The sequence below is a fragment of the Miniopterus schreibersii genome (assembly GCF_964146895.1).
Source record: "Miniopterus schreibersii genome assembly, chromosome: 5".
Classification (NCBI taxonomy): domain Eukaryota; kingdom Metazoa; phylum Chordata; class Mammalia; order Chiroptera; family Miniopteridae; genus Miniopterus; species Miniopterus schreibersii.
The window spans coordinates 58,563,688-58,580,030 of record NC_138106.1 but is presented as its reverse complement, the minus strand read 5'-3'; the positions used below and the strand labels follow the sequence as shown (position 1 = coordinate 58,580,030).

The window sequence follows — 16,343 nt, the reverse complement described above, 5'->3', positions numbered from 1 at the left end:
ACCCACCTATGTAAAAGATGTGTCTATCACTTTACTTTTTATCCAATCCCAGAGGTTGCCCCCACCCCCACTTTGCTTTCTCCCACCTCCCTATCACCAACAGATTTCATGTAACCCACTTACATCTCCTCTTTGGATTGTAATGTATAAAACAAGGTGCAAAACTGCCATTCTCAGAGCATTATCTCAATCCGTTGTGATTTTGCTTCCCGGAAATTGTCTGGCTCAAATAAACAGTTTGGCTCAAATAAACTCACAAAAATTCCTCACTGGTTTGACTGTTTCTTACGTTAACAGCAATTTTGAAACAAAAATAAGAAAGACGTTGAAAAGTTTAATATGGCTTAAGGTCTCACTGCTGTTCTCTGAACACTACCTTCAATATAAAAGGAAATAAATCAAAACCAAATGCTTGGATAGCAATTTCCTCCTAGGGAATAGCACCCTTCCTTTCTTCAGGGGAAGCTGTCACCTCTCACCCTCCAGGCTGCACTGAGAAAGTGAATCTTTGGAGAAGGTGACCTGGGATAATTTGAGTTTTGTGACTTCAAAGATAATCTGATAAAGTTTCTCATAAAGGCTCACCCAGGAAAATAAATAACCCAATTTTACAAATACATGTCCAAGTTGATGAAGTATTTATGGATGTGGCTGAAGACGAAGCTTGAGAAAATGTGAATAGAACAGAATGCCATCTAGTGGTACTAAATGGTACGAGTGCTATGGGCTTCGTAGTCTCATCTTGGATGTGAGTGCCAGTCAATTTAATATACAAAGATGTCTATGTTATACAGGACTAAAATTACCTCTGGCCAATCATGCATCTCATTGGGTTGTCTTGATGCTTGAACTTTCAACCACAGAAGTTACTTCTTTGGGTTAAGGAGGTAGCTTTAGAAAGTTCCTAGCTAGGATGCCCAGAGAACCAACCAAAGGGAACAAGTGAATGAAACAAGGTTTACCAATTTTACAAGGACCAGCCTTGCTAGGGAACTCCACGCTGCTAATTGCAGGGATTCTAGATAAAATGTAGAAGACTTTGGAAAACAATTATGCATCAAAAGGCAAGAGCTGGGTCAAGAGCTGTCCACTTGACAACCGTACATGCAAGAGTAATAACACGGCTTCTGTGGGGCAGGCTCCTTGCAGAAATGCAGTGGTGAGATTAATAGACACTGCTTGGCTCGAAGCAGTGCTCTGGGGGCTGATTTTTCCATTATCACACTTTCAAAAGGCCCCTTCCTAAAACATCTGACTGCCGTGTCTTCTAAAAATCATTGTCTCTATTGGAGGGTGGGTGAGTGGGGCTGCATTTCAATAGGACTGGGTGCCCATTCGAAGGGTGGGTCAGCACATGAAATTCAGCTGTGAGAAAAGAGGCACTGCAGGCTAATTAACTACTTAATGGCCGTGACACAGTGACTTCCTTTTTAGTTCACCCTGTTTGACAGAAGGTCTTCTCAGCAGTCCTTTCAATCACACCTGGGGATAAAATCAGAGTTTTTCTGAATTTTTAATCCATGCCACTGAAAACATCCCTGTCAAAGAGCACACACAAAATGAGCTTTCAGAAACAAATTATCTCAAGGGTTTCTGGGGGAAAAATAAGTATGTTGACTGGCTCTGTTTAGAGAGGAGGAATTATGAGGATATTTATTTTCAGTCAACAAATATTTATGAACCTCTACTACACAGGAGGCAATGTTCTAGGCCAGTGCTTCTCAAATGTTAATGTGAACATGAACTACCAAAGGATCTGGTTAAAATGCAGATTCTGGCCCTGGCCAGTGTGGCCCAGTGGTTAGAGCACTGAGTTCAATTCCTGGTCAAGGGCAAGTACCTGGGGGACAGGTTCAATCCCCAGCCCTGGTCGGAGTGAGTGCAGGAGGCAACCAATCAATGTGTCTGTCTCACATTGATGTTTCTCTCTCTCTTTCTCTCTTCCCCCCCCCCTCCCCTTCCACACACTCCGAAAATCAATGGAGAAAATATTTTTGGATAAGTTGGTGAACAAGGTAGACAAGGTTTCTGGGTTTTATTTATGCCTCTGAGAGTAATGAACTTGCTCCAAGGGCATCTCTGGGTTTCCATGCACATCACTGTTGGTGCTGGTGTAAGCCAGCAGCCTCTCTCAAGGGCTGCTTGGCATTATCTCAAAATTTAAAAATTCCTTTAACCCAGCAATTTTATTTCTAAGACTTAATCCTACTGAAATATTTTTCCATGTCCACAAATATATTTTTCCATGTCCACAGGGATGTATAATATAGGATTATTTGCCATTGTGAAAAATTATACCTAAAGTGAATAAAGTCTATTTAAATAAGTGTTAGTCACCCATATAAAACACTATGTAGCTATTGACAATCACCTGGTGGGTCTCCATGCAGAGTCACAGGCACACAGGACGGTGCTGAGTCTAGGACTTAAGTGTGTACACACCAGAGTCAAACTCAGATCTGCTACTTGTCGACTGTGACTTTGGACCAGTTCTTAATCTTATGTGACTCAATATAGCCTGCATTTTACAGATTTAAAAAACTGACAGATAACACTGTTCTGAGAATTATTAAACAATAAATAATTGTATATAAAACAGTGCCTGGCACGTGATATAGGCTATAGAAATATTTAATTAGAAAATATATTGATAAATGAAAAAATAAAAGGTGTAGCATGTGTAATTTGAGTAAAAAATACATGCATGGGTACATGCATGGAAAATCTTGGTAAGGCTATGGATATAGAAAAATTATTAATTGTGGTTGCCTTTACAGAATAGAATTTGGGCTAAAGATAGAAAAGTAGTCTTATTTTTAGAATAAAAATAATATTGGTAAGTAAAAAATATTTTTAAGTATGAAAAAATGGAAAAGTTAAAGCCTGAGTGGGGCCACACCAATATTGAAGCTTCGGCCCACAGAGCACAGCCTTGCCCTTGCAGCCAGGGCCCCCCCAGAGCTCCTTGCTCCCCCCTGGCTCCCGGCCCAGCTCAGAGTACCTTGCAGGGTCTTGTTCTTCCTCTGGAGGGTGGGTTGCTCTCCTCGTAGGCGTGCTTGGCCCTGAGGAGCTCGGTGCTGAGGGCCTGGGTCTCTTTCTGAGAGGCACCCAGCGTCACCTGAGCCTCCTCGTGCCTCTGCCTTCCAGTCGTCCAGGCACCTGTCAAAGTGCCGCTGCTTCTGGTCCAAGGCGGCTGCCACGGAGCACAGGGCGTCCCCGAGCTCCAGCTGCAGTCGGTGCCTGACCCTCTCCAGGGAGGCATTTCTGACACTGGCCACCCCATGGCTTCGGCAGCCTCCTGCAGCCTAATTGCCAGCTTCTTCCTGAGAGAGGGGGACCCAAAAGGCGAGTGAAGCCACAAGGCTAAAGTGCTCATCCAGTTCATATTTGATTCAAGATGGCACTTGGGGACAAAACAGGGTGGCCCCTGAGGTTGGCTTAATAATATGAGGTAGAAGCAGCCTCAAATGTTTCTGAAAATGACCTTCTTGTTTTCATAGAACTCAGATGTCTCCTGACCACCGTCCTCCTGCTCCTGTGTCCATGGGTCCTTTATTTTCCCCTACCCCTTTCCAACCTGGGCTTAGAACTGAGGACCTCTGAATCCCTGTGTTTGCTCGCCCTCAACCTTAAATAAGCAATAAAGCATACAAACTTTATTGATGATTTCATAAGAAATGGAAGAAAGAGAAAGACTGTACTGAATACTCCACCAACAGTAAGCAACTATCAAAAATCCTTAGGCACATCTGTCTCTAAAGAGCTCCTTGGCTGTGTTGCTTCCAAAGAACATCTGTTGGCTCTCCCCTGCAGTTCCCAAACATGCCCAAATTATCTCTTCTCTCTGAATGTCTTTTCCACCTCAGATCCTCTGCCCAAATTTATATACCCAAATCCATCTCATTGTTAAGCTCATTTGACAGGTCCCACTGCTCTTAGGGAGTATCTTAGCCCGCACCTGCATCTCCTGAGATGGAGTGGTTTATTAAGGTGCCTCTCCACCATCCCCACAATCCAATGCTTTGGGGCTTTCAAATGGATGAAATGTGTCCTCCTGTTCACATCTCCTGCAGGGACACAGGTAGTCCCATTCTTACCCGCACATTACATTTCTTAGATAAAGGATACTATAAGTACCAAAGCTTCTTCTCATCTACTGTTATTAAACAGAAAAATGCCCTCAGGAATTCACATGCGCCACACAACTAGCCCAATAGAGCAATGTGAGCACAAAGCCCCATTTTGGTGGAATCCTGCAAAAGCCAGTCTGTGCTCAACATCCAGGAAGGAGCTGGGCTCTCACAACTTTTCTTTGCTTACTGCTTTCTAAACACGGTCACCTCATGTCTCTGCTTCATTTTTCTTAGCTGTGAAGAGGAGATTCTGACGTACTGCATCCTGACCATAGACAACGATACTGTACTATATACTTGAAAGTTGCTGTGAGAGTAGTTTTAATGCTCTCACCATAACAACAACAACAGATGGCAATCACGTGGGGTGAAGAATGTGTTACCTAACCTTATTGTGGCAAAGATTTTGCAATATATACCTGTAAAGTCATCACATTGTATATCTTAAACTTACATAATGTGAGATGTACATTACATCTCAATAAAGCTGAAAAAAACAGGATGTTTTATCCCACCTAAAACAGGAGTCAAATAAAATAATTACACGTATTTTTTAAACTACTTTAGAAATGCTCACTTGGTACCAGAAAAGAGGAATTTTACTTTGATTGACCAATTCTGCTGATTTGCCCACAACTAAGGGGTTTCAGCAGAATGTAGCACTATCAGGCTAAGATCAGGCTTGTCTGGGACAAACTGGACAAGTAGTCACCCTTTTTTCACAGATAATGTTCTACATTGAATACAGGCTACCATTTTGCCCCTCAACTTGATAATCATAAGTACCTACTTAGTTGTCTAAAACATACAGGGGGATGTGGGAAATTAAGAAACCAAATTCCTATCCTTGGGGGATTTAGAATTCAGAAGCAATAAACTGGGTCTCCGGTGAGCTTGATTCAGCTAAATTAACTCATCATGTGAACTCAGGCCTGGAAATTAGAGACAGATTCTCAACTTTCCAATAAAAAAAAAAAAAGAATCGTAGGTACTTTTTGTGTGTCTCTACCTCACTGAGGTGATTTAGAGAGGGAAAGCATAACACAGACAATGTTTTATTTAATCGATGTTCAACTCAGTTTAAAGCAAAAATAGCTTTTGCATATTTCCATATTATTTTTCTTTAGTTGTCATGTATGACAGAAAAACAATTTCTTAGTTCCAACAAATCTGTATGGTCATATATACTTTCCTTTTTCTACCCCTCAAAAAAGACCATCAAACAGAATGACTGGTAGGCACTTTCACCCACATTCTTTATATTAGAAGAAAAAATTCTTACATTAGAAGCAAATGCCATATTTTGGGTATGAAGAGTCATTTTAGTTGAAAGCCCCACTTTTCTGTGGTCCAGAGTTTGTAAAACACCTACTGCAGGTATTTTTAGCACCTGCCATTACAAAGCCCTTTGTAAGTTACTGTGGCTACAGAAATGGATCACTTGGTGCCCGTTCTGGGACAGAACACAGCAGTTGTTCAACAACTGCACAGCACTGTATCTCAAAGATTTAGGTGAAGAACTGAAAAATAATATCTTTGGTTGAAGCTAAAAAGAAATGTATTCATCTGCCCTGGATTTTTGCCAAGCTAACAAGCCAGGGACACATTCTTTTGAGTAAATCTTTAGTGGTTATAAGCTGGGATTGTTTGACATTCTCTCTCAGAGATACACAGTCTTTCAATCTTTGAGTAAAATGCTTCAGGAATTATAGCCTGGTACCAAGTCTTGATTCACTTGGGCCGCAAACTTCCATAGTTCCTGAGAAGAACTTCGAAAGCCTTCCTGTACTGTTGGCTATAAAATTGATATTCTAACCTTAGAGGTGGCCTGAGAGTCATTTATTTTCAAAGAAACCTTTATCCCATAAGGTGCAGTGACAGATCCTAACATGTTTTCAACTACCCCTGTCCATCTCCACAGACCAGTTTGTAGTCTACAAGCTGTAGACCAGAGACACAATGACTTCAATTATACAGGCCTGTACAAATATGAACACAGTTACTTTGGTGTTCCAAATGAAATATAGGATTTTAAGTGCTAGCCCATTTTCAAACCATAGTTCAATCACATCTCCTATGAAGACTTCCCTTGTGCCCCTAGAAAGAGCCTCCTTTCTTTCCCCAGGACCTCTCTATAGTCTTTATCATTTTGTATTATAATTTTAATTTTTTTTTTTTAGCCCTTCTAGAGCATGTGCTTCTTGCCAGTGGTGGCTTTTTCAGCTTTGGTCTTGGGCTTGTTTATATACTTGGCCAAAGGACACAGTCCCTATTTTCATGCTTCTCTGTGTAGCTAACCCCAGGTTCAGGGTCAAGTCACCTTGCTCTACTCACTTGGCATCCTCCAAATCTTCCATTCTCTGGATGGGAATATCTTCATAATTTATTCTCCACTGCACCATTTCAGCATCACCTTTGGAGAGCCCAGAGCAGCTCAGCCTTGGCCTCTTGTTCGTCTTCATATTGTTCTCATGGAAGCTCAGTCACACCTGGCTGACCTCAGGCACTGGGCTAGGGCGCACTGTGACTACGTGGGACACAATGCACATTGGAAAAAAGACACCACCACCATTAAGAACAAAAGGCTCAGAGGTGATATCATTTTTTTTTTAGATAAGGTTAATAACAACCTGCCACAAATCCAAGCTGAACCTGAACCTAGTAAGATAATACCAGGAAGAGAACTGGGGACAAGAAGGGAAAGACTGGAGTATCTAATTGCTGCTGTTAAAACAGGAAAGAGAGCTCTATTTAGGGAAATGCCAGCCTGACTATGTGGACTTCAAAAATAGACAGGCCCGGACTCTGGAAAAAATAGAGAGTGCAAAGGTAGCAAGGAGAACATTCACTATCATTTAGGCAATAAATGATTTCTATTTAGCAATATAAAAGACTCAGATCTTGTTGGGGCTAGAAAGGACCACTGAGATTTAGCCCTTTCATTCTATTGATGAGGAAAACAACATCTTTTATTTCACAAGTAAATCTCTGACAACATAGCTCATCACTTTAAAACCGCACTACCCAATAGAACTTTCTATAGTGAGGAAAGTATTCTATATGTACACTGTCCAATGTGATAACCACTAGCTACATGTAGCTGCTGAACACTCAAAATGTCCCCAGTACAATGTGTGGCCAATACTGAATTTTAATTTTAATAAATTTTAATGAACATGAATTTAAATTTAGATCATCCCCTTTAGTGTAGTAGTGGCTACTGTATTTATTGGACAGCAGGGCTGAATTTAGTGAGCATTTCTACCACTTCCACGGTGGTCTGGTTAACCTAGCAGCATAGTTCCCAGGAGATAACCTGGTCTAGTGGGGCAAAAAGGGGGTCTCTGCCAGTCCTCATGTGTCCTTTATGCAAATTAGAAAAATGTATTCTTCGGCAGATGCAGCCGAGAACACAAGGCTTAGTCAACGGCAGCCTCAGCCAGAGCCCGTTGGGTGCGGATGAAGAGCAGCGATGCACAGCGGCCCTGAGAGGCTGCAGGCTTTGGATCCTGATGGACTTGGCTGCAGGTTGGGACCCTTCCTCTTACTTAATATATTTACTGAGCACCTGTTCCAGGCATTAGTGTTCCAGAAGTAAATAGGACCGGGACAAAGTCTTTGCCCTAAAGAGCTAAAAAGAAGTGAGAGGATACCCAAGGCAAACATGTAAACAATTAATAAATAATATCGCTAACAGCAGTGAGACAGCAGCACAGATTGACCTGATCCTCCTCATCCCCAAAGACCTTGCAGGGCCTTCGGGCGACGGCAACGGCAGCCAGCAAGGTCCGAGGGCAGGAATGGGGGCAGCCGGGCAAGGGGCAGAGGGGAGCCAGGGCGGCTGCAGGGCAGCCAACGAGGGAAGCAGATGGACGAGGGAAGATCAGGAAGGGGCCGCGGCCAGAGCAAGGGGGCCTTGTGGGCCGATTGGAAGGCACTGGGAAGGCAGCCGGGCGATGCTCTAAAATATAAACCAAGTCATTTCGCTATCTGCGTCAATTCCTTCACCGTCTGCTACTAGCTGTATGTCCTTGGACACGTTATTTGTCATCTCAGAGTTTGGTTTCTTCCCATATAAAGGTATAATTCTACATGATTTATATGAAGACTGAGAAAACATGAGAGAAGTATCTACCATAATGTCTGATGTACAAACCATAGTAGTAATTTTAAAAGTTATGTATAATATAGAAGATAAGGAAAGTGGAGGGAATAAAATATTTAAAAACAGAAGCCTAAAGATTCGTGACCTTTACCCCTGCAAGTAGATGCTTTTATAGTGAGATTATGTACAAGTGAGGTACTTTGGGGTCTCAGTAACAAGATGCCTTGACTATCAACTAAGAATTAGCTTGAAATACCAGAGCTAAAGGAATTCATCTCTCATGTTAATCACTATGCTTTCACCTTAAGCAACCACTTTCACTGGGGTCACCTACTAGCAACATTATATGTTTTCTTGGGAAGAAATCACTAATATCTATTATTTATTGACAATTTCAAAGTAATATTGAGCTAAGTTAGCTCCACTGATTTCATTCTGACGTTTTATTTAATTACACTTCTTAGTGCCATTCAAAATCAAAGATCATAAAAAACCTTGCTGACTTTCCATGCAAGTAATAATGCAAAATGGAAACACATTTTGCTTGCTCTAAATCAGACAAACTAGAGATGCAATTTGAATCACTGAGGGGTCCTTCCCAGCACATACACGGTCCAACATGTTCTTTTTCCCCTAACTTCTAGGGCACTTCCCCCTTTCCTTTTATATGAGAAAATATGCAGGCTGACCCACGAAGCACTAATCTTTTTAAAACATATGGTCAAGCTACCAGTGAGAAATAATAGATGCATTACTTTAGTCTCCCCTTCCATTTGCCCTTTCAATGCCCCAGTTTGCCTAATGAAGGTGCGCTTCTCCTGGGAAAGCGGGTTTATCAGCACCCCCTTTTCTTCCAGCCTCCTTAGGAACTCATCCACAGAAAGAGTTCACAAAGCAAGTTAATCATGATCTTCCTCATATATTGCCTCCCGCACTTAACTTGTTGACTTAAAGGACAACCAGGATGACTCCTCCCCACATGTACCTGATATTTAGAAAGGGTTTGAGAATCCAGTTATTAGCAAAACCATGGCAATGATCCTCCCCAGGACTCACAAGAGAGCCCTAATAAAGAACTGATTTTTAGTAGTATGAGTGAATAACAGATAATATTAGCTACCACTTATTGAGAATCTTCTACACGGAAGGCACTTTATGCATATTATCTAGTTTAACTCACAACTCCTCGACAACGTAGGTATTGTATAACCCATTTTGCAAAGGGAGAAACAGGGCAGCTTACTTAAACATGACTGGGACACATGAATAGCCAGTAATTGGTGGAGGTAGATTCAATTGAGTTTTTAACCCTGCAGAACACATTCTTTCTTCTATGTCATGCCCCTTGTTTATTATGTGTGGCTCTACCAATTTCTAACTATATAACTTTTTAGATAATTACACTTCTTTGCCTTGTTTGTAAAACAAAGATAACAATAAAAGATTGTTAATGAAAACTAAATGAGTGTGAATGTATTTTGTAGACTAATTGCTAAATAATTATTAAAAGTAGTCATTAAATAGTAGAGAATGTGACCCTGAGAGAGGGAAATTCTATTACACTCTAGTCTACACACTCCGATTAGCTTATTTCATTAATGATAGGACAGAAATGCCTTGGTTATTAGAAATGGTAATAAAGCTGAGCCAATCCTGGGCAAAGGCAGTTGCCTCTATAAATTACTAATTACTAGTGTAATTAGTGCAGCTGTAAAGCTTCAAATATTTATGACCCCTATCCCTCTAACTACAAACAAGTTTTAAAACTCTCAACATTATAAGGAAACACCTGTGCAGGCTAAAGTAGCAACTCCCAAACCTTTTGGTCTAAGAAGCACTTTATATGCTTAAAAATTATTGAGAATCCCAATAATTATGTGGGTTTTATATGAATAGTGTATCAGAATTTAAAATATGTACTAGTTAATTTTGAAATGATGATACAAATCTTAATGCTATATCAACATGTTAACAAAAACAACATTTTTTAAGGGGAAAAACTCTATTTTCTGAAACCAAAAATAATTAGGGGAAAATGACATTATTTTACATTTTTTTAAAAAACCTCTTGCTTAATAAAAGACAGCTGGAATTTAATATCTCCTTCTAAATTCAATTTATTGCAATATACTGTTCTGTTGCAGCATATTAGAAGAAAATTCAGCCTGTCACAGATATGTAGTTGGAAAAGGAAGATGTATTTCCATAGTCTTTTCAGATAATTGTGACCATTTGCTACTACATCAAAACCCAACAAATAGAAATTTCTTAAGGCTTAGCTGTAATATGGAGTAAACCATATCAATGAATTTTTTTACTGTTACATTAAATTCATTGGTCTCTGTTAAACTTTAAGTGGATCTTTTACCCACACATGATTCTGCAACATCATGCAGTGGTGATTTGAAAAATATGTGTTCACTGAATCATGCAGATCTTCCAAATGTTGACACATTTCATTACATAATATAAAAAAAATCGTCTTTTAACATCACCACTGGTCTCATCAGAAAAGTCTTTAGAATTTGAAAGCCATCAAGATCATGATGACACGTACATTTTCCAAAATCTAATTTTTGCCTAAAAGCTCCAATTTTATTGCAACCAATATTGTCAGTTATTTCCTTGAAGTGACAGGCTCTTTATTTTTGAGGAATATCTGCCAAGTATCTAAGTCTGAATTAGCATAGTTTGTTTGTCAATCATTCTTTCAAGTAAATGTGATACTCCCTGAAAAAACTGCTAGTTCAGCTCAGAACCTGATCACATGCTGCACTTCAGTGTGGAACAGAAGTGCTGTTTCCGTCCTTCTGGTTGTATTACGCAGAATTCTAAAGAGATATACACTTGGGGTCAAAATGTAATAAAACCATTAACCTCAAAGCCCCCTAAAAGGGTTTTGAAAATCATTGGGGGTCCATGGGCCAACCTTTGAGAATCTCTGGGTGAAAACATCATATAAAAGGATTCTGAAGACATGTCAATCCATTAGGGGGTTGAGATTAACATATCATGTATATTACAATCCCAGAACTCATTTAATATGACTTCATTGATCACATCTACTATTGGTCTCCTTTGAAAGCAGAATATGATAAGTTGGTAGGGTAGGGCATACAAAAAAGACTTTGATGGCAGTAGCAAAAAATCTGAAGCATAGACCCAGTGAGGATAGGCATATACGGTACTTACAATTTAATCCACACAAAAACCAAAAGGTAAAGAATCAAAGGAAGAAAAAGGCCTGGCATCCTAAACAGAATTATCATCTCAGACCCACTTTCATTTCCCTTACCCACCAATTTTCTTATCAAAAATAAAATGAGTAGAAAATTAATGGCAAAAATTAGGGGGAAATAGGCAATGCCTATCAAAACATTTCATACAACATTTCCCTCAGAGCTAGATACACAGGGATTCTCCAGTCTTGTCTCTGGGCTATGGAGTCCACACACAGACTACATCCTAAACGGCACAGAAGATCCAACTAGGGAGTTTGTAGCAAGACCGAGTGTCCTACACCCTGTCACCAGCAAAGGAAGAGCCCTATTGGGTGTTCCTGCTAGAACCAAAACCATTTTTCTGTTCTAGATTTCCAGACTTGCAGTTGTGCCAGTTCATTTTAATTTAGCTTTGGCTCTAGAATTAGCATTTAGTATCAGAGGTATCCACCTGCAGAGGATGTGATACACTCCAAATGGTCTCTTTCTAAAGTGAATGCCTCTGGCATCAAGAACATCATGTTGATTTTCATTGACCTAGAAATTCTATCTCTGGGAATATATTATTAAAAATAATTCTAATTACAGACAAACATCTAGCCACATGCTGTTGCATATCAGAGAAGCAAGTCAAGTTGCAGGACAGGGTTAAGTAAACTTAACCTCTCCTTAGTGGATTAAAAGAAGCCATTATAAGTGACTAAGATACAAAAAAGCTTATGACAAATGGAAAAAGAAAGCCCCCAAACGGGTTGTGTGAATGCAAAAGGGGACACATACTAAACCGAGAAACTCAGGGGAGGACTGTAGGGCGGGCCTAACAAGCTCAGAGACCTACAGTAATTACATAGGATAGTCTAAACATAAAAATTCCTAACTGAAATAGGGTCAAGGTGGGTAGTCATATAGCTTCCTTGACAAAGGTCACTGTTTACCTTAAATGAGCAGGTCTACTGTCTTTTTGCACCTAAGATAACATACCTTTGAAATGTCAGAGTAATCTTCTTTCCCTGACCCCTCACGGCACAAACACCAAAGCACCAGACCGGAGAACCTCTCACTGCTATTTTGTTACCTGCATACCATCGCTGAATGCTATAAATGTTAATTAACCTGTACCCACCAACGTAAAAGAAGTATGTGTCTCTATTTTGCTTTTTATCCAATCCTCACTTTGCTTTCTCCTGCCCCCTTAATCTATCACTAGTGGATTTCACGTAACCCCCTCCCTTGCATACCCTCCTTTTATTCTAATGTGTAAAATAAACTGCAAAACTGCCATTCTCTGGAGCATTTTCTCAGTCTGTTGAGACTTTGCTTCCTGGTAATTATCGTCAGTTTGGCTCAAATAAACTCATAAAATTCTCTACAAGTTTGGACATTTTGTCAACAATTGACACAATATAAAAATTGGATAAAATGAAAAAATAAAACACACATACACACATCAATAGTGGTTGATAGTAGAGAGTAAACCATGGGTCATTTTTCTACTTTTAATTTATCAAATGTTTGTGGAGCAGCAACAAATAGCAGGCATTTTTCTAGATGACTGACACATATAGACCCCCCACCCTCTTGAAGCTTCCACTCTGGCAAATGGAGACAGATAAATAATCATATTTATTATGTCAAGTATGTAGTTTGTTTTAAGGTATTAAATACTATGAAAAAGAAGTACATGGAGAAAGCAGTTTGTGTGAGCTCAAATGTCACCTTCCCAATAAGGCATATCCTAACTTCCCCCAGGTATCTGATTAACCCTCATCTTCAAGTCTTGCAGAACGAATAGGGGATTCCAGACAGAGGAAACAGCTAGGGCAAGACTCTAGGGTGAGAATGTGCCTGGTGTGTTCAAAACAACAGCAAAGAGGTCAATGTGGCCAAGGCAGGGTGAGAGAAGGAAAGGTGGTAGAGAAGTCAGAGAGATAATGGGGGCTCAACATGTGGCCACTCTATAGACTACAGCTTTTACTGAGTGTAAAAAACCAAAAAAAAGGTGGGTTCATTATCAAAAATGAGGGGAAAAAATGCCTATTTCAATGAGGTAGACCTTATTAAACATCATGTCTTGTAGGTGGACAGCCCCTACCATCTTTTGATCATGAGTGCTTCAGCCGACTGCATATTGCTTTTCCCTTTCATGGAAGAGAGCTAGTCAGGGCCTCTCCAAGTGGCACGGAGGTGTCCTTTCCCAGACAAGAGCATGTCTGTAGATGAGTTTATCAGAGGCCTCAGGCTTTTCCTAGAATCTTCAAATGCCCACTCAGGCTCAGCAGTTGGTCCCTCATCTCAGCTGTGTCCCCCAACCAGGCTGCTGGGATTGAGGTTCCATCACAAGTGAAGCAGCATGTTTACTTACTATTCTCCGAAGCTTTGTCTTCTGTGCTGTCAGGTCATTTGCCAACTGAGTCACTTCATCCAGTTTTACATTTGCTTCATTCATGCGCTCTTTATACAGACTACAGAGTTTCTCAGCATTCACCTACAAGTTGAGAAAGAAGGGTTGGACATGGCTCATAGAATTCATGATGAATTAGCTGCATGAGGAGGGAGAGGAGGGGGAAGGGGATGGGAAGGGGATGGGAAGGGGAAGGGAAGGGAAGAGAAGGGAAGAAAAGGGGAGGGAGGGGAATGGAGGTCCCTGGGACCCTTGTGCTCTCTTCTGCCCTGAAGACCACAGCCAGCATGAGGAAACCACATCTTCTAATTTAAGTAAGCACAAAAACCCAGGGCCTGAGCCCCTAAGAGGCCCAAACTTCTCAGACTATAGGTGTCAATAGAGAAACCCAACTCTCTGGATATTGGAGCCTTTCCAGAATTCTTTGTTCTTCTGAAAGGGAACATGTCTGATGAAGTACAGAATCCCTTCCCGAAATGATATTATATATTTAATGATCTTTCTCTCCCACTAGAATTAAGTACCATGAGAATAAAGATTCTATTTGATCACAGATATACCTCCAGGACCTAGAATAGTGCAAAGCACATACTAGGAGCTCAAAAAACAAAGGGTAGGTGCAGAAGGAGGGGAGGCAAAGGGGGGAGGGGAGGCAAAGGGGGGAGGGAATGGAGGAAGAAGGAAGGATAGCCAAAGGGCTGACCAAGCAGGACGGGTGAAAGTAGATAGATGTGAGCGGAAATTTGAACTCTCAAAGCATCTGTACCTTCCAGATCATGAAGGCTGCAGGCTCACCGTAATCCTATTGGGTTAATACTTCAGTCCCAAACTGCAACTTCTCTGAACTAGTTTTTCACACTTGGAGAAAAGGATATGCCATTCGGCCTTTGCACTTCTACCTGGTTTAGGTAACCAATCTAATCACTGGATTCTTGCCACTCTAGAAACTAACACTAGTGACTGTGAAACCCAATGTTCACAGGACTGGGAGCTGCCAAATGTAAGATGGTGGTATCCTCTTTACTTGGCTTTAATTTGTATGCTTATTATTAATATGGTCAAACATGGTAAAATGCTATTAGTGGTTCTACAGATCCATAGTTCTGTAGAGTTTTACCGAGCTGTTTTTTGTGTTTAGCTCTTTACACATATTAAATGACAATCCATACAATTGCCCCATGGGACTTTTGTCTCTACAAAGAAAGAGTGCTATGGAAACGGCAGACTAAGAAGACAAAGAAGGGATCACACCACAGGCATTTGAGAACATGATGAATCTGGTGGTAAACCTAATAGTCTCAATGTTAACCTAATTTTTATATTTAGCAATGGCCAAGGACCAGGAACATTTAAAAGATGATACCAGGTTTGGTCCTCTGCGAAACTTCTGAATCAGCAAATACCCTGGAGATCACCTGTGTTGAAGATTGTTCTCTGTAAGCTCATTCTAAACTTCCTGTGAAAAACTATTAGATTATATCTTCTTACATCCCCAAGGCCAAATACATTGCTTGACGCAAAAATAGACACTTCATAAGTGTCTGAGATACTCAAATTATTGCAGACCTTAATAAGAGGTTGGCCATCATCCCCATTAAAGTTTACTTAGAGGTCAGTCAAGCTCTCCTTATAAGCCTCAACCCCCAAATTTGTTTGTTTGGCTTTTTAACTTGGTCAGAATATTATCCACAGATTAGTAAACAAGTGAAGAGTCCAATCAGGTATATGCCCATGTGGAAGCTAACAAAGAAAGTCACATAGTTCTAGTTCACAGATGTCCCATAGCACACCCAGGCTTGTTGGTGGTTGTGAAACCACGCCTGGCAGGTACTCCATGGCAGCTTTTCATACAATGCCATCAGCATCACACAGGTTAGAGCATTGATGTTAAATGCCAGGCACACTCAATTATCCATACTTTCCAATGCTAGTAGAAGAAAGCTGTGCTAGTGATAATTGTGACAGTGTTTAAATGGTCTGAAATTTGTCATTATATTTTGACTGTTGAATATGTTTGTTCTCATTTATGAAAGCTGGCGCACTCATTGTTTCCCTCATAGTATTACTCAAGAGTTCAGGTTGGCTCTGTTTTATAGATGAGAAAAGAGTTAGGCTAAATACCTTGCCCAAATTCACATAGCTAGTGAATATTGAAATTAGGATTAAAACTGATAACTGCCTGTGCAGATGCAAAAAAGAAAAATATCAAATACTAGATTCCTAAGATACAAACTAGAAATAACAAAGAAAACTGATGTCCCAGTTGGCTCAAATTGCCAAGATTCCTGGGTCCCAGAGGAAACTGGATAAAAATATGATGACTGTTAATCATTTTTATTTTATGTCATCTCCAATAATAAATGACCCATTAACTAGGCCAGGAGGAACACATCCAGGTGTGAGAAATGGCACTTCTGTTTATGGCCCTGAATATGCTATGCCAAGCACCTGTTTGCTGAGGGTGAAAGAACACAGATCTCTGT

The 16,343-nt window shown here is 40.5% G+C and overlaps 1 protein-coding gene across 1 annotated transcript in view; it reads right to left on the bottom strand.

Annotated features, from left to right (window-relative positions):
* MYH15 (myosin heavy chain 15) overlaps window positions 1-16,343 on the bottom strand; it is a gene marked incomplete at both ends in the record, with an annotated part of 114,835 nt that overhangs the window by 23,661 nt on the left and 74,831 nt on the right. The window contains 6 exon segments of the mRNA XM_081137994.1: window positions 3,002-3,139; window positions 3,141-3,277; window positions 3,280-3,323; window positions 6,468-6,563; window positions 6,565-6,601; window positions 13,770-13,944. Coding sequence (XP_080994120.1) covers window positions 3,002-3,139; window positions 3,141-3,277; window positions 3,280-3,323; window positions 6,468-6,563; window positions 6,565-6,601; window positions 13,770-13,944 — 627 coding nt within the window.